This window comes from Xyrauchen texanus, chromosome 40, assembly GCF_025860055.1.
Source record: "Xyrauchen texanus isolate HMW12.3.18 chromosome 40, RBS_HiC_50CHRs, whole genome shotgun sequence".
NCBI lineage: Eukaryota > Metazoa > Chordata > Actinopteri > Cypriniformes > Catostomidae > Xyrauchen > Xyrauchen texanus.
Window position 1 is genome coordinate 31008455 of NC_068315.1, and position 18118 is coordinate 31026572.

At 44.5% G+C, this 18118-nt stretch overlaps 1 protein-coding gene across 4 annotated transcripts in view; it reads right to left on the reverse strand.

Annotated features, from left to right (window-relative positions):
* The window catches only part of LOC127633752 (probable JmjC domain-containing histone demethylation protein 2C), a 280588-nt gene that overhangs the window by 11707 nt on the left and 250763 nt on the right, over nucleotides 1-18118 (reverse strand). For all 4 annotated transcript variants that reach the window (XM_052113033.1, XM_052113032.1, XM_052113031.1 and 1 more), the window contains 6 exons: nucleotides 16225-16500; nucleotides 5473-5641; nucleotides 5279-5369; nucleotides 4702-4832; nucleotides 3802-3924; nucleotides 2023-2162 (listed from right to left, as the gene is read on the reverse strand). In XM_052113033.1, coding sequence (XP_051968993.1) covers nucleotides 2023-2162; nucleotides 3802-3924; nucleotides 4702-4832; nucleotides 5279-5369; nucleotides 5473-5641; nucleotides 16225-16500 — 930 coding nt within the window. The remainder of the gene's footprint in view (nucleotides 1-2022; nucleotides 2163-3801; nucleotides 3925-4701; nucleotides 4833-5278; nucleotides 5370-5472; nucleotides 5642-16224; nucleotides 16501-18118) is intronic.

Sequence of the window (18118 nt, forward strand, 5' to 3'; positions counted from 1 at the left end):
CAAAGTCTTCACTGAATTATTGTTAGATATGATGCATTAAAACAGATTTGATGCTGCCGGGTTTTGAGTGAGAAGCAGATCTGTAATTAAAATGATACTTTACTGTTAATTAAGTTAAATGTTAATTGGCTTGGCTTGTTTTCCAGACCAGGTTGCTTGTTTCTCTTACGAGATCTGGCCACACTACAACTGGTATCTCACCCACCCCTAAATGCAGAGTACAGCCATTTTATAAAGAAAATTATTAACTGTTCTTTTTTTTTGTTCTAACAGGTTACCAGGTGTGGAACCTTTGAACCTGTATGGATAAAAATTAAAATAAATAAAAAAACGTTGCTTAGAATGAACCGAAATGAAAAACATTTCGTTTTTAGTCCCTGGCGCTGGTATTGGTACCAAATACTGAAAATTTGTTCTCGTGACAAACTTACTTACCATGTATATTTATATTGTGACTGTTTTTGGTTGTGTTGATTATCATATCTGTTACATAAATAGGAACTGAACTGAATTTGTTCTATTCAACAATTTGAATTGAATAGAATAGTTTGGGCACTGTTCATTTTTAAAACTAATAGTTTCATATCCCAGTATAATTTACAGCATTAGATGACAGATAACTTATTTCATTTATAAGCAAAATAAACATTATAAATGAAATATATCCTATTTTCTGGAATATATGTAATTTCTTTTCATCATCTGTAAGGCCCTGCATCTTATAGTCTGTAGCACTTAGTTACATCAGTTATACATATTGATGTCAGCCACCAAAACACATATGCTTACAAACAAACATATGAAAACACCAGTCATAGAGATGGTAGTAGCATTTTAAAGTTTCCAATTCAGAGTATTTTGCCTTTACCAATTACTTTATGCAGCCAGTTTAAATATTCTGTTAATCATAACATTGTTCTAACAAACCGCTGTCAAACGCAACTCCTCACATGCCCATAAAATTACATTTCATCACACTCATAGTAAAAACATTCAGTCAGTGAACCGGATAATTATTGCATAGCAAAGAGGGTAATATATCAGAAATATCCTCAGATAGACAGTCGCTAATGTTAATACAACAGTCAGATTGTTTTACTCTCTGACTGAAAGCGATTTATTTGTGCACAACATAGAGTTACAGATGGTATAAACAGATGTGGCGTATCTGTCACATATTTTTCATGAAACACAAACATAATATGAAAAACTGATTACTTAAAGCAGAGACTCTCGATTAAAACAAGCCTGAAAACACAGTGATGCATTCCAGAGGTAATCTTCTTCATGTAGAGAACATTAACATACTACTGAGCAGCTGAAGGGAAGTCGGGCAGGTGCGACTTGTACACAGATATGACTAATCTTTTTTTACCCCTCTCAACAATGCAATTTTGACCAGGTGCGAGTTTATTTCCGGAAAACACAGCACCGAAATTAATCACATAGTATAAAAATTTAATCTGGAAATCTGTATCAATACCCATTCCTAAAGTGTATGAAATTTGACAGCAGCAGTGTAGAAAAAGATTATCAGTGAAAAACCATGAGCTGCTTTGTTATTTTTTTAAGCTTAACATCCCCATGTCACCATAAACATTTGTTATATGGAAAAAAGAAGTGTGAACATGCTGATAAACATCTCCTTTCCGCTCCACAGACGGAGAAAAGTCATACAGGTTTGGAATAACATGGGGGTAAATAAATTATCCTGTATACATTTCATTTTTGGGTGAACTGTGATTATTTTAAATAGTTCTTAATTTTCCAAGCAGACAAACTCTGAGAAACTAGGGTCATTTCAGAGAAATGTCTGAGACATTTCCTACATGACAACATTAGTTCTTTGAAAATAAGGCACTCAGTTAACAGGAAGGACAGCGATTAATTGTTTCCTATAAAATGTCTGCTAGAAGGAGCGGTTTCATAAGGACACTCACTGACCGAGATCAACAGACTGCGTCACTGCAATGATGCACTGAATTATTTCAAGATCAGGAGGAGAAATCTAAAGGAAATAACCTTGTGCAGAAACTCCTTAATCTTCTCGCCGTCTTTGCTCGTGTAGATGTGCCACAAGGCTCCGGGAGTCTCGCTCGAGTCCTTTAATCTTTTCTTCACGTTGTCATCCAGATCTTCCTCCTCCAACCTCTTAAGCACTCCTGTGTGTTTTGCACAAACATATTAATGTGGTCACAAACACACACACAGAAAACATATTACACAGTCAGCATAATTTATTAAAGGCAATCTGGCTGGAAGGCAGCACCATTCTCGTTTGAAGATAGAGCGATGTTTAAAAATTAATGGTTAGGAGTGTGCGTGGGTGTCTGGCTTTTATGTATTCTCCTCGTGTCTGCCCATGAGACAGTGGATAAAAATAGAAAAACGATCATAGCAGGGAGGAGGAGAAGGGGGTGGACTAACGGAAGACGTTTCCTCGAGAAATACGGGACAAGACGCAAAGATTGAATGCTGCACAAGTACAACTCACACTTAATATTAGAAACTAAGTCCAGGTCATTCAGAAATCATCATAGTTATGACATCAAAACGATGAGCACATTAACATTTGACCGGTTACATTTGCATACCAACACTGATTCAATATTAGGCGCCTGTCCTAATGAACAACAGTGTGAAATATGCCGGTACACAGAGGACAGGCAATCATAACATAGGATATATACACCAATTAGCCACAACATTATAACCACCTGCCTAATATTGTGTAGGTCCCCCTCGTACCAAAACAGCGCTAACCTGCTTCTCAGAATAGCATTCTGAGATTATATTCTTTTCACCACAATTGTACAGAATGATTATCTTCATTCAAACCAGTCTGGCCATTCTCTGTTGACCTCTCTCATCAACAAGGCATTTCCGTCCACAAAACTGTTTTTTTGTTTTTGGCCCCATTCTAAGTAATTTCTAGAGACTGTTGTGCGTGAAAATCCCAGGAGATCAGCAGTTACAGAAACCAGTTCATCTGGCATCAACAATCATGTCATGGACCAAATCACTGAAATCACATTTTTCCCCATTCTAACGGTTGATGTGAACATTAACTGAAGCTCATGAACTGTATCTGCATGATTTTATACACTGCACTGTTGCCATACGATTGGCTGATTAGATAAATCTCATGGATGATTGTTGGTGCTAGATGGACTGGTTTGAGTATTTCTGTAACTGCTGATCTTCTGGGATTTTCCACATACAACAGTTTCTGAATGATGCCAAAAACAAAAAACATCCAGTGAGTGGCAGCTCTATGGATGGAAATGCCTTGATGATGAGAGAGGTCAACAGAGAATGGTCAGACTGGTTCGAACTGATAAAGTCTACGGTAACTCAGATAACCGCTCTGTACAAATGGTGTTCTGAGATGTGGGTTGACGCTGTTTTGGCGGCACATGGGGGAGCTACATAATATTAGACAGGCGGTTTTAATGTTGTGCCTGATCAGTGTAGTCATATACATAGTCTATAAGTCCTAAAGGTGCTAGTAATGCAGCACTTTTCGTACCACTGTCTCCTTGAGATGCATCGCTTATAATGTATTATTCCTCTTTTGTAAGTCGCTTTGGATAAAAGCATCTGCTAAATTAATACATGGTACAGTAGCAACTACAGCCTGTTTACAATTCTTATACATTAATTATTAAGTAATAAATAAATAAATAAGTCTCCCATATTTCATTGCATTCATGGCTTTTCCCCCAGCGACTAATCTGATCAAGTTTATTAAATGGGCAGTGGCTTTTGGCAGTTGCGTGTTGAGAGTGGTCTCAGACTTACCCGTTTTGGAGAGGACACCATTCCCCTTGGTCACTCCTACGTAAACCAGCACACTGACAATATCCGACACCTCCATGTGCAGGTTAGCAGTGCCGAAATCCTGCTCCTGAGATGCTGCCACACCTGTGACATGGGTAATACACCATTAAGTTAACAAACCTGGTTATTAGTTAGTTAGCAGCAATCCAAGTATTATTATTTTTTGTTGCTTTTATTTTTATGTGCACTTTAGGGGTAAATATGTCTGAGTCATACTTAAGTAATTTATATTTTGCATGCAGTAAATTAAAATTCTCATTACCGTAATGCATCAACATGTTTTACTGTAAAATGTTTTTGTAATTCCAATTATTCTCATTAGTTTTAAAATAAATTATATTTTGCATATAATATATTTGCAATATACTGTATATTTGCTTTGTGGCATTACTTTCATGGCAATTAAGCTCACCAACCCCACATAAGTTCTCAATCCATAATACATAAACAAGTTTTAATTTTTTATATTGTTGTATTTCCAATTATTCTCACTATTAAACTAATACTAATTAACACATGCTTAATAATATCACACTACAAAAACATCTTAATGGTCCTATAATTGGCTTCATTTTCTTTAACCAAAATACAATTTAATTACGTCTTTTAATTTTGGGGTGAAATATGACCAAGACATGTTCTTGACCAGTTTTGTGCAATTCACCTATCAGAAATTGTATGTATATTGTGATAAAATTTTAAAACTTTTTAATACAAACATATGCAGAAAACACTGCAAGCTGCTAATAAAATTAAAACTAAACTAGAATTGTGTGTGTGTGTGTGTGTGTGTGTGTGTGTGTGTGTGTGTGTGTGTGTGTGTGTGTGTGTGTGTGTGTCTCTCAGAGGGAGCTGCCGAACCGTAAGCACAGCAGAGACGAGGGCCCAAGTCCGGCCGCACAAAGAAGGAGGGCAGATGGGAGGCCAGGTTGAAGTTTCCCTCTGGGTCTGAATATTCAGGCATAGGGAGGTTCTTCATGAGATCATCATACCTACACAACCGTGAAATGAACACTTTAAAGTACGTCATCACAGCACATACTTCAACAACACATTACGTACCGAAACAGAACTGATTTATTTCCTTTCAGAGCGCAATAATGAAACATATAAAGTCAATGTGAAATGGCATTCATAACTAATCATATTTCCATAATGTGTTGTATTTCAGAGTAAAACAGGATACTCAAAGAGAAAAGTAAAAAAGTGGGCATTTGACAGAAGAATAGAGCTAAATACCTAACTGTCTATTGCTTAAAATGATCATATTCCAAGCGCAACCTATGACATCAACCGGAATGTAAAGTTGCTACACCATTTTTATAAAAGATAACAAAGACAATTATTATGTTAACAAGATTCTGGCAGGTAAATTGAGCGAATAACTTTAGCTTACCAGCATGCTAATTATTAATGTGTTTTGGTGTCTATAAGGTACCTGGAAGGCATCAAAGCCATAAACTCCTCCCCAGATGGCCAGTCTTTCAGCCGATACACCACGGTTTCTCCGTCTTTAGACTTAGGACGCTCTGTAAAGAGAGCATGACTCACATAATAAGAAATCAGTACATTAATAAATGTGACAATTTTTTCTTTCTCTACTTAAAATGACACGTGTAAAATAACACTAACTCGTGAGATCCTCAAAGCCATCCCAGAATTCCTTGACGCCTGAGTTGGACATTACGCCATCCTTGCAGTTCAAGAGGTCCCCCTGGTGGTCGGCAAACTCTTGGTTGAAGGACTCGGCCTTCCACAGGCCACCGTTGAGTTTCTTGTGCACCCCAGAAACAAGCACGGGCTGCAACAACACAACACAGGAAATGGCCTTTTAATAACAGCTGAGATCACAACCTCAAACAAGATAGCAGAAAAAAATATTGTGTCTGGTTCAAAAAAGTGAGATCGTAAATTTGATTACTTTCAATTGAAAGATTAGCAGGAATGTTTACATGAAATGACCATATCGCGATTTTAATGTAGTCTCCCCTTTTAATACATCCAACCAAGTTCCTTTTCCGATCTAAACGGGGGAAACATTTGTCTCGACTGCATCTGCAGGGTTTTATGATTATACAAACAAAAGGTTCTATATACTGGCAATGGACACTTTATATGTGAAGACAAATTATATGATTTCACTGCAAATATCACGTCTGTAACACATTAATTGCAGCTAGCGATATTTAACCTGTCAGCAACAGTGGCAACACATTTATGTCCAACCACTTTCTTGTCTTACTTAAATAAAGTCCTGACATTGAGAATCAGGTCCTCGTCTCGCATGTTCTCAACAAATTGTGTGCGTGATGCAGAAGCAGCAATGACCTATAAGTGAATAAATCAGTTCCGAGGGAAGTTTGAATGACACATGTTTGGGTGAAAAACGCTTATCCAGAATGCACCAAACAGGACATTGTCAATAACATATTAACCCCCCGATGAAATACGAACACAACCCCCCTACATTTTATTTATTTTTTAACAGATTTAAACAATTCACTTGGATAATATTTTATGTCATAGAAAATGGAATTCCAGATTAATCCAGAAGAATCACCTCCCTGCTAGTGAGGCATACATATGCAAGTACCTTTTAAGACAACACCCTAACTCAAATGTTCAGTTCGCAAGTGATTGATTTGGAATGCTGTACAAAGGCAACAACTCACTCAAGGCAAATTGTACTTATATATTACTTAATAATCCCTCCGTGATTTTGTGATCACAAATTCAAGCAATCTAAGCACTATTTACGGTCGCTTAAAATGTTATATAATTTCCGCAAATTTTCCACATAAATCATGAATCTGAGGTATTCCCATCGCTTTCCTCCATGTTTCCTCCAGCAGCAAAACAAATGCTTGAAAAGCTTGAAGGCACAGTAACAAATTAAGCATCTCCTCCTTGACGACTCCTCTGTGTCACTGCATGTGATTTACCCTGCATGCATGAACCCACAATGGCCAAGAACATTTGCTATTACACAATTGTTCAATTACAGTGAAACCGGAATGTTTTGTGTTCACTATCACAATCCTTGTCTAAAGATTTGTGGGACCACAGAGAACACGTACATCACAGCACTGTGCAGCGAATGCGACACAAAAAAACAGCGTTAATAGCATTTCTATATTCACTTAAAATTCCCTTAGTTAGATAATAAAATGTGATTTAAATTTGAAGTGCTTAATACAGTGCGGAATATGCAACATACTGCATATTTCAAAATATTACAAAAATGGCATTTTTCATATACTTTTTTTTTTATATGTACATAAATTTTTTGCTCAAATATATTAACTTTAATATTACATGTTTGTATTTGGCCATATGTTAGACAATATTAATTGCAACAGGCCTAATTACTAAATCCCCATTTGTGTTTTTAGCTTACAGATTTATTGTAGGTCTATTTTAACCTTAGAATAGTTCTTGCACTGTCTGCAGAACATTTTAATACAAAAACAATTAAGGGTCTTCCAATTGCCACATCACAGGTTCCACCCAAATGTATGGTACTTTTCATATTTATTTATAATTTTTTGCTTGCTTGCTGAATCAGTCTGGATTGAATTTACCATTTGAATTTGACCAAAATGCTTTTTTTTAAAAGCAGCGTTATGGTGCCTACCTTTTGGAACAGCCTTCACTTTGGGAGCATGCTTGTGATACATTAAAATTCTGCCTATGTGGGTCGCTCACTAGTTTTGGGAAAAGAGCCCACTTATCAAGAGACCCACTCTTTTTAGTGACATTATATTATTTCCTGCAGAGCTTTAAATTCATGCTCCACTGAACAAGGGCCAATAAATGCCATCTTGGAAACTCTCCTCTGTCTAAGCACCAGCTTCTGAACAAAGATAATGAGTCAAAAAAGAGGAAGAGGAACTATGCCTACAGATTTCAACCTCACAGTTCTTTTGTTTCCCTTTGGTCATTAGTGACAATCAGATTTCATCCTAAAGGAAGTACATCCTCACTTGAAATATCCTACTTTTTAAACATATATTTTTTTTAATTATTATTTTCTTGACTTTTCTCACCTAATTTGTACTGTCCAAATCCAAATATGCACAAAGTCTTCGTGGTGGCATAGTGACCCGCCTCAATCCGGGTGGCGGAGGACGAATCTCAGTTGCCTCCGCATCCAAGACCGTCAATCTGCGCATTTTATCACGTGGCTTGTTTAGCCCGTTACCGTGGAGACCTAGTGCGTGTGGAGGCTTCACGCTATTCTCTGTGGCATCCACGCACAACGCGCCCCACCGAGAGCGAGAACCACATTATAGTGACCACAAGGAGGTTAACCCAACGTGACTCTACCCTCCCTAGCAACCAGGCCAATTTGGTTGCTCAGGAGACCTGGCTGGAGTCACTCAGCGCACCCTGGATTCGAACTTGCGACTCCAGGGGTGGTAGTCAGTGTCTTTATTTGCTGAACTACCCAGGACCCCCTTTATTAAACATTATTACAAACTTATTTCAACATTTCTATTTTCAAGAATTCCAACTTTTACAACTTCTAATGTCTATTGATTAAGAACGTCATTTCATGAGATGTTTTTGACTTTAAGTCACAAATGTTTTTTTTAATGACTTAACAAAATAAATAAATACAATTCCTCATAGTTCAGGTGCATTCAAGTAATTGTTTTGTGTGAATAACGTTTGGTTAACGTATGTAACCTCCGTTCCCCGAGGGAGGGAACGACACGTTGTGTCGGAGAAGCGACACTAGGGGGGTCTCTCTTCAGTGCCGATATTCACCTCTGACCTATTGAAAAGGGCCAATGAGAGTTGGCAGTCAGTATTTGCATACCCCGCCCCTGCATACGGGTATTTAAGCGGGGCAAATACGGAAGTTTAGTCAGGATTTTTCTGAGGAGCCGGAAATGGTCCGGCCACAACAGTGGCTCGGTTCAGCGACATGGCGGAGGAAAGACACAACATGTCGTTCCCTCCCTCGGGGAACGGAGGTTACATACGTAACCAATCGTTCCCCTTCTGTCGCTCTCTCCACGTTGTGTCGGAGAAGCGACACTAGGGGACCCATTCCAATCTTGCCATGCACTGAACCGTGTACGTGAACCGCCGATACAGAGGCGGGCAGGGATTTCATCCAGTGCCGCGCATCGTCTGTACCTGGCTGCACGTACCCTTCCCCAATGCCCCATAAGAACATCGGAATCCTTCTAGTTACCCTAGGAGGGGAACAAGGCGATGTTTGCCAACATGGGAACGGGCCAGCCTGGCTGGGCCTCTTTTCTCTCTATGTTTCTCGCATAGAGCAATCACGGCCGGGGCCCTTACACGCATATAGGGAAGGGGGTCTTACCCAGACCCTGCGGAGACCACACCTGCCCTTTTTCTTGGGGAGGAAAAGTGGTAGACACGTCACACGGCCGTCTTAGGGCTCATGTGGAAAGTATGGTGCGGTGGTAGATCCAGCCTCGAAAGGGGGGAGTTGCTACAGCATGGCGACCGGGGCAGCTGTAACTGCCTAAGGGAGACACGGGGGTCCGCTCATAAGGGGACAGAACCGTGGAATTACACACAGGGGGAGTCCGCGCAGGAGGCCATACCTGTGGAGCACCTATACCAGTACAGGGTAGCCATTAGGGTACCCGCAGTGGCCTGGGTCGGCGAGTTCCTCCACTGAACCGCGGACCCGGAGGGCTGGGGAGGAATCGACCAGGGTCCCGACTCGGAGTGGGGCGCCCTGGGAAGAAGGCGCACTACTTTACCTTGACGTCAGGAAAAGGGCGCTGGGCGCAAGCGATCCACCCGGCCGGTCGGTCTACGTGTTACCGAGTTCTACGGGCTCGGACCTGACAAAACACGAGACGCAACTGACTCAACGCCGAGGTTGTAAAACCTCGCGAAGGTATTGGGTGTTGCCCAACCCGCGGCTCTACAGATGTCTGCTAGGGAGGTGCCTTTGGCCAGTGCCCACGAGGACGCAACACCCCTTGTTAAGTGAGCTCGGACCCGCAAGGGTAGGGGCACGGCCTGGGTGTGATAAGCCAGTGGGCAAGCCTCTGTTTGGAGACGGCATTCCCTTTCTGCCATCCCCCAAAGCAGACAAAGAGCTGCTCAGAGTGTCTGGTGCTCTGTGTGCGGTCCAGGTAAATGCGCAGGGCGTGCACTGGACATAGCAACGAAAGGGCTGGGTCTGCCTCCTCCCGGGGCAGCGCTTGCAGGTTCACTACCTGATCTCGGAAGGGTGTGGTAGGAACCTTGGGCACGTAGCCCAGTCGCGGTCTTAGGATCACAGACGTATCTGCCGGACCGAACTCCAGGCAAGTGTCGCTGACAGAGAACGCTTGCAGGTCCCCGACCCTCTTGATAGAGGCGAGCGCGATCAGCAGGGCCGTCTTAAGAGAGAGGGCCCTGTGTCCATTTGATTCAAGCGGCTTGAAGGGAGGTCTCTGGAGTCCTGCCAGGACTACTGAGAGATCCCAGGAGGGAACTAGGCCTGGCCGGGAGGGATTCAACCTCTGGGTGCCTCTCAGGAACCTGAGGATCAGGTCGTGCTTACCCAAAGACTTCTACAGGATCGTGGTGGGCGGCAATAGCGGCAACATACACCTTGAGGGTGGATGGGGACAGCCTCCTGTCCAGCCTCTCCTGTAGAAACAGGAGCACTGACCTAATCGCGCATCTCTGCGGGTCTTCGGTTTGGGAAGAACACCAATCTGCGAACGAGCGCCACTTTAGGGCGTAAAGGTGCCTGGTAGAGGGGGCTCTGGCTTGGTTGATTGTATTCACAACGGTTGCCGGTAAGCCGGCAAGCTCTTCCGCATCCCGTCCAGGGACCAGACGTGGAGGTTCCAGAGGTCTGGGCACGGGTGCCAGAGCGTGCCCCGTCCCTGAGAGAGGAGGTCCTTTCTCAGGGGAATTTGCCAGGGAGGAGCTGTCGCGAGAAGTCTGAGTTCCGAGAACCAAGTCCGAGTGGGCCAGTAGGGGGCCACTAACGTGACTCGCTCCTCGTCCTCCCTGACCTTGCACAGCACCGGTGCAAGAAGGCTCACTGGGGGAAATGCGTACTTGCGCAGCCCCGAGGGCCAGCTGTGTGCCAGCGAGTCTGTGCCGAGGGGAGCCTCTGTTAGGGCGTACCAGAGTGGGCAATGGGAGGTTTCCTGGGAGGCAAACAGGTCTACCTGGGCCTTGCCGAACCGTTCCCAAATCAGCTGGACCGACTGGGGGTGAAGCCTCCACTCCCCGCCGGGCAGGCGTTGTCGTGATAGCGTGTCCGCTACGACGTTGAGCTTGCCGGGGATGTGAGTGGCTTGAGTCGCTGCTGGCTCCATAGGAGACAGCGGGCGAGTTGTGACATGTGGCGGGCGCGTACGCCGCCTTGGCGATTTATGTACGCCACCACCATGGTGCTGTCCGATCTCACGAGGACATGTTTGTCAAGCAAGAAGGACGGTCAGCAACTCTAAGCAATTGATGTGCGAACGCAGCGGGGCCCCTTTCCAACGGCCCGCTGCTGCGTGCCCGCTGCACACGGCACCCCACCCGGACCGGGAGGCGTCGGTTGTGACCAGAACGCGTCGGGACACCTGCTGCAGGGGCACTCCTGCCCGTAAAAAGCAGAAGTCTGTCCAGGGTCGGAGTGTTTTGAGGCAGGCGGGGGTGATCCTTACCCGATGCGTGCCGTGGTGCCATGCTTGTCTCGGGACTCGAGTCTGGAGCCAGTGCTGGAGTGGTCTCATATGCATCAACCCCAGTGGCGCGACCACCGCGGAGGACGCCATATGCCCCAGGAGCCTCTGGAAAAGTTTTAGAGGGACCGCTGTGCCTGGCTTGAAGGAAGCGAGGCAGTCCAGCACCGACTGAGCACTCTTGCTCGTGAGACGTGCTGTCATTGAGACTGAGTCTAACTCCAACCCGAGAAAAGAGATGCTCTGAACCGGAGTGAGCTTGCTCTTTTCCCAGTTGACCTGAAGCCCCAAATGGCTGAGGTGCCGGAGCACCTGGTCTCTGTGTGTGCATAGTAACTCTCGAGAGTGTGCTAGGATGAGCCAGTCGTCGAGGTAGTTGAGAATGCAGATGCTGGCTACTCGTAGCGGGGCAAGGGCCGCCTCTGCGAACTTCGTGAAGGCGCGAGGGGACAGAGACAGGCCGAAGGGGAGGACTTTGTACTGAAACGCCTGGCCGTCGAACGCGAACCGTAAGAAGGGTCGGTGTCGTGGCAGAACTGAGACGTGGAAGAACGCATCCTTCAGGTCTACCGCTGCGAACCAATCTAGATGCTGAACGCCAGCCAGAATATTTCTCTGCGTGAGCATTTTGAACGGGAGTTTTAACAAGGCCCGATTGAAAACTCGCAGGTCCAGGATTGGTTGTAAGCCGCCGCCTTTCTTGAGTACAATGAAGTAAGGGCTGTAGAAACCCTTCCTCATTTCGGTTGGAGGGACGGGCTCCACCGCGCCCTTGGCTAAGAGGGTCGTGATTTCCATGCCCAGGGAACTGGCATGCTCGCCGTGTACTGCGGAAAAGCGGACGCCCCTGAAGGGGGGCCGGAGCCGGGCAAACTGAATTGTGTAACCGAGTCGAATGGTCCGGTGCAGCCAGCGTGATGCGTTGGGAAGCGAAAGCCACGCTTCCCAGCTCTGCGCTTAGGGGCACCAAAGGGACGAGTATTTTGGACGTACCGGCGGGCCTCGCAGCGGGCGGAACATGTAGTGCAGCGTCGGGCGGCTTCGTTGCGGCCTGAGGCTGAGGTGCTGAGAATAGACTCAAAGCATTTACCTTGCTCCGCGCACCCGGCAGGGGGCGGGTTCGTGACTGAGGAGGAGGTCTGATGCTGGCGTCCTCTGGACTCATCTGAACCGGCCGGCCGGGGGACAGTCGTGGGCAGGCAGAAGGCGGGATCGCTGCATCCGGTGTACCGGGACTGTCGTAATCTGAAAGCAGATTGCCGTGAGAACGGCATTTGCGGGCCAGGTGACCCAGAGGCAAAGGAAATAGCTCTTTTATTGAGAATGTGGGTACCACAGCCCCCGTCAGGGGGTGTGGCAAATGAAAAAACCAAGGATTCTCCTCCCGGCCCTCCACCGGGGGGACGGAGCGGTCTTACCACCTCCGGAGCTAACGTCTTCGGCTCTGGGTCGGCTGTCTCAGGAACGCTTGGGAGCCTTCCGGGTCCTAGAGGGGGTTCGTGAGACAGGGGGCGTGCACCGCCTGCGGGGTGCTCGACGCTGGGGCTGAGAGCTGGGCCCGGGTTGAGGCGGAGCAGGAGCTGGTTTCTTCGCAGGGGGATGCCCTCGGCGGGCAGACGGGGCGGGGCCCGTAGCGGCAGGTCTGCGGCGGGGCATGATGTGACTGATGGCCTCCGTCTGCTTCTTCACCGCAGAGAACTGTTGGGCGAAGTCCTCGACGGTGTCGCCGAAAAGGCCAATTTGGGAGACAGGTGCGTCCAGGAAGCGGTTCTTATCAGCCTCACGCATCTCGACCAGGTTGAGCCAAAGATGGCGTTCCTGGACCACTAGGGTGGCCATCGTCTGTCCGAGTGCCTGCGCTGTGGCCTTCGTCGCTCTCAGGGCGAGGTCGGTCGCTGAGCGCAGTTCCTGCAGCACATCAGGATCAGGTCCACCCCGTGCATGTTTCTGAGAGCTTTGGCCTGGTGGACTTGCAGGAGGGCCATCGCATGCAGGGCGGAGGCAGCGCGTCCAGCCGCACTGTAGGCCTTCGCGTTGAGCGAGGATGTTGTCCTACAGGGCTTGGATGGGAGTACGGGGCGACCACGCCAGGAGGTAGGGCTACCGGGGCATAGATGGTACGCAACTGCCCTATCGACCTGGGGAATCGCGCCGTATCCGTGGCGCTCTCCGCCGTCGAGGGTGGAGAGAGTGGAGTGGGTGGCACCTAGACGAGCGGAGAGCGGGGCTCCCACATAGACGTCAGCTCATCATGCACCTCCGGGAAAAACTGGACCGGGGGGATGCGAGGCCGCGAACGGCGCGCTGCCCCCAGGAACCAATCATCCAGCCGCGAAGGCTGTGGGGAGGACGGAGGGTTCCAGTCCAACCCCACGCTCGCGGCGGCCCGGGAAAGCATGTTGGACATCTGAGCGTCGGCCTCAGCCTGGGCCTGCTGGCCCGAAGGCGGCAGTCCAGGGGAGTCCTCGGCATCAGACACCGCACTCTCCGATGCAGCGGCGAGCTCATCTGCTTCGGACTCGGGAGGATAGACGGCCAGGCCGTGAGGCGAGCCGCTATCGGCGCGAGCTTGGGCGGGGACCAGCGAGCGTGTCGGGGAACGGGAGGTTCGCGGGGGGCTACCAGGCGAAACCGCACCCGCTGCCGCCCCCAAATCGCCCCCAGCGCCAACCGCATCGTCCTCAAACCCGTGGGAAGAAGGAGCAATGCGGGGTGCAGCTGGGGTGGCCTGCCGTCTGTTGAAAGCAAGCCACGACCGCAACGCGTGGTCATGGTCATGTTCTCGCAGTGAGAACATGAACCATCCACAAATGCCGCCTCGGTGTGATCGCGGCCCAAACACACGAGACAGCGCCTGTGGCCGTCTGAAGCAGAGAGGCTTCTACCGCATCCAGGAACGACACAGTGGCGGAAGGGCTTCTTGAAAAAGACGCGTCCTGAAAAGGACGTTCAATGCCACTGTGTTTGCTCTTTTAGAGAAATTTGCTCTTTTAGGGAAATTTGCTCTTTTAATACACAGTGTGTGTGTGTGTGTCTGCGCTGTTGAAGCGCTCAGGGGCAACAATGCATGCCGTGCAAAGTAGGAGAAAGCCGCTGTTGTGCGCCGTCAAATCCAACAGCAGGCAGATCGTCAGAGAAACGGGAATGTTCAGGCTTCTGTATTCTCGCAGCAGACTGCAAACAGACCATCGGCTCCGAAGAAATTTTCTGACTAAACTTCCGTATTTGCCCCGCTTAAATACCCGTATGCGGGGGCGGGGTATGCAAATACTGACTGCCAACTCTCATTGGCCCTTTTCAATAGGTCAGAGGTGAATATCGGCGCTCAAGAGAGACCCCCCTAGTGTCGCTTCTCCGACACAACGTGGAGAGAGCGACAGAAGGGGAACATTCTTTATGTATTTTTGAGTAATAATGTTGAGAAAATATGTTAATAATTACTTGAGTAAGAGTAAAAAAAATTAAACAATTAAAATAATACTCAAGTAGCAAGTAACTACTTACTTTCATATGCAACATAATGGACATTTACTCCCCAATACTCCATTACATAATACACATATAACATGTATTAAAGAATAATTATAATAATTTAATAAGAACACTTATTATTATTATTGTAAATTATTTTATCATTCACCCTCATGTTGTTCCAAACCTGTATGACTTTCTTCAATACAACACATTTAAGGAGATGTCAGACAGAATGTTATCTTCAGTCACCATTTACTTTTACTGCATGTTGTTTTTCCTCCATATTTTAAAAGGGAATGGTGACTAAGACAGTCTCACTGCAACAAGTTTTCTTAAGTTGGAGCTCCAATTCTAATCTTGAAATATCCACTTGTCTTGGTGTAAACATAAAGGCATTGTGTTACAAACGAAAGTGTTTGTTTTGAGCGCTTGCTGCTGCTGCAGTGATGGACTAGACTCGAATGACAAAGCTGTCATAAAAGTCCCATTCAAAAATCTCTCAATAATAAATTAACCATCAAATATAAAGTGTTACCTTTATCATTATAAATGTACTTGAGTAAGAGTAAAAAGTGCCCAATATTAAACTACTTCTAATAAAAGTACTTTTTCTCCAAAAATGTAAGTAAATGTAACTGAGTAAATGTAGCATGTTACTATCCACCACCAAGTCCTATCAGATAGTGGCCACCAAAAATGCATATTAAGACAAGGTGTAAATGGGGCCGCAGACCCATACACAAATTAAATTACATATGCCTATATAATTATAAAGGAAACAATAAAAAAAAGGATTAAAATAGACCATGATGGAGATTTGACATCCCAGTCAATCAAAGTGATAATTTGTTGTGCAAGCTCCGGGCGGACAATAGTGGATATGAATTCTGGAACAGAGCCCTAAACACTACATGAGAAACGACCTGGTTGTTTTTACCACTTTTATTGACAGGTAAAATGGAGAGAAGATAGTAATAGGGTGAAGTGTCCCAGACTCAAACTTATGTCAACCACCTAAGAACCAAGGTTCAATGCATTATAACATATTTATATTTACATCAAGTGATTCAGCAGTTGTTTTGCAGTATCAAACCACCAAGTTCCAAGAGTAGCTAAAGTAGTATACAGTAGAAGCTAGCGCAGAAGAATCCCAGCATCCATGGCTATTTTTATGGTGAAAGCCAGGTTAGAAAAAAGGTGTAGTGATTTGAAATCTATATAAAGGCTTTGTTTGACAGACCTGTCCTTGTTTCCAGCACTCCCTGAAGAGTTTCCAGTTGTTGCTGTTGCGATGGTCTTTGAGCCAGAGCAGCCTGTGCTCGTACAGCCAGCAGTGGGGGATGTCAGAGTACAGTTTGGGCGGCTCTTCCTCTGGTTTCTTCTCGGCTTTGGGCTCCTCTACTGGCTCGTGCTTCAGGTTCAGCTTGGTACCACGGCCCGCCGGGATCTTGTTCTCTACCACAGAGGCGATGATGTCATCCAGGATGTTTGGCATGCTGCGACCACTCTTAACAATCTGAGAGCACAACAAATAGCATACAGTAAGTTTCAAATGTAGCGCATGTATTAATTTTTCAATACAGGTTCAATACAAGTTAAGCTCAATCGACAGCATTTGTGGCATAATGTTGATTACCACAAAAATTATTTTCAACTTGTCCCTCCTTTTCTTTAAAAAAGCAACAATCAAGGTTACAGTGAGGCACGTACAATGGAAGTGAATGGGGCCAATTTTTGGAGGGTTTAAACACAGAAATGTGAAGTTTATAATTTTATTAAAACACTTATATTAATTCTTCTCTCAAAACTCATGTATTATTTGAATGGTAAAGTTGATTAAATCTTCATTTTTACAGTCATTTCAGGGTTTGTTGACATTATATCATCAAGGTAAAGAAATTGTAAAATTGCCCATAAATTTAAACAGAAAAGTTTCGGAAGTAAATTTATCACAGTAAAATCATGTTTACACACATATCCTTTATGCCTTGTGTTTATACTTTTGAAAAAGTTAATATTTTAACGTCTAAAAATTGGCCCCGTTCACTTCCATTGTAAGTGTCTCACTTTCCCAGATGTTTGCTTTTTTTTTTTTTAAAAAAAAAAGAAGGGACAAGTCAAAATAAATTATTGTGGTAATCAATATTGTCCAACAAATGCTGTAGATTGTGCTTAAATTGTATTGAACCTGGAAAATTCCTTTCAAATATGCTAGAATAGTTGCACTTTGTAATTTATTGTGACTAATTATTATTATAAGTTAAATCTCTGTATATTAATATAGTCTACAGAATTTAATTAGACAGCAAAATATGAAATCAAATGTCATCTGCAAAAAAAATTATGCTAGAGCTTTTTTCAGAATTAACTTAATTAACAGAATTAACACCACAGAGTGGTGTCAAGGTGATTTTTAGTGAAAATATGACGTTCACAAAGGTGTCCATGCAGAGTAACAACAGGAGTAGTTCATCACATTAACTATGGACATTTTCCACTATGGACATTTTCCTACAACTAGAAAGTGTCCAAATACTTTTTGTATTCATTCTAAACAGTATATCTATTGATTTATCATTTCAAACCTACTGTAACAAAACACCAAATAATTTACTTGTGCTACCTTTATTTAAAATAAAAGCCACTTGGTTGACACTTAATTTAATGCAATGACATTCATATCTTTGGCTTAAGTGTACAAATACGTTTTGGGTTTAAAGTAAACATGTTGAAATCTCTGTAAACTAGTCTCTGTTTGTTAATAGACACACACAAAAAAATCACTAAACTGAATTAATTGCCACGCAATTAAATAAAACATTTCCAACAAAAAAAAGAATTGGTTTGAACCGACTTTTTCTAGTTCAAGTTGTACAAACTTAAATTAATTTTGTCAGAACAACTAAATAAGATCTAATAAAATGCCTTAAGCTGGTCCAACTAAATATTTTTTTTTAAACATTAGTATGTGCCAGGTGAGCAATTGTAACAATAGTGAAACTGATCGATAGCAACTGCTTATAGAGGTTAGCAGCACTCAAAAATGTACTGAAAGTGAGAGTACATTCACAACCTAAGAACAAGCGCCAATCTTCACCACAACTTAAACACAATGATGGGAAGAAACCAGAAAT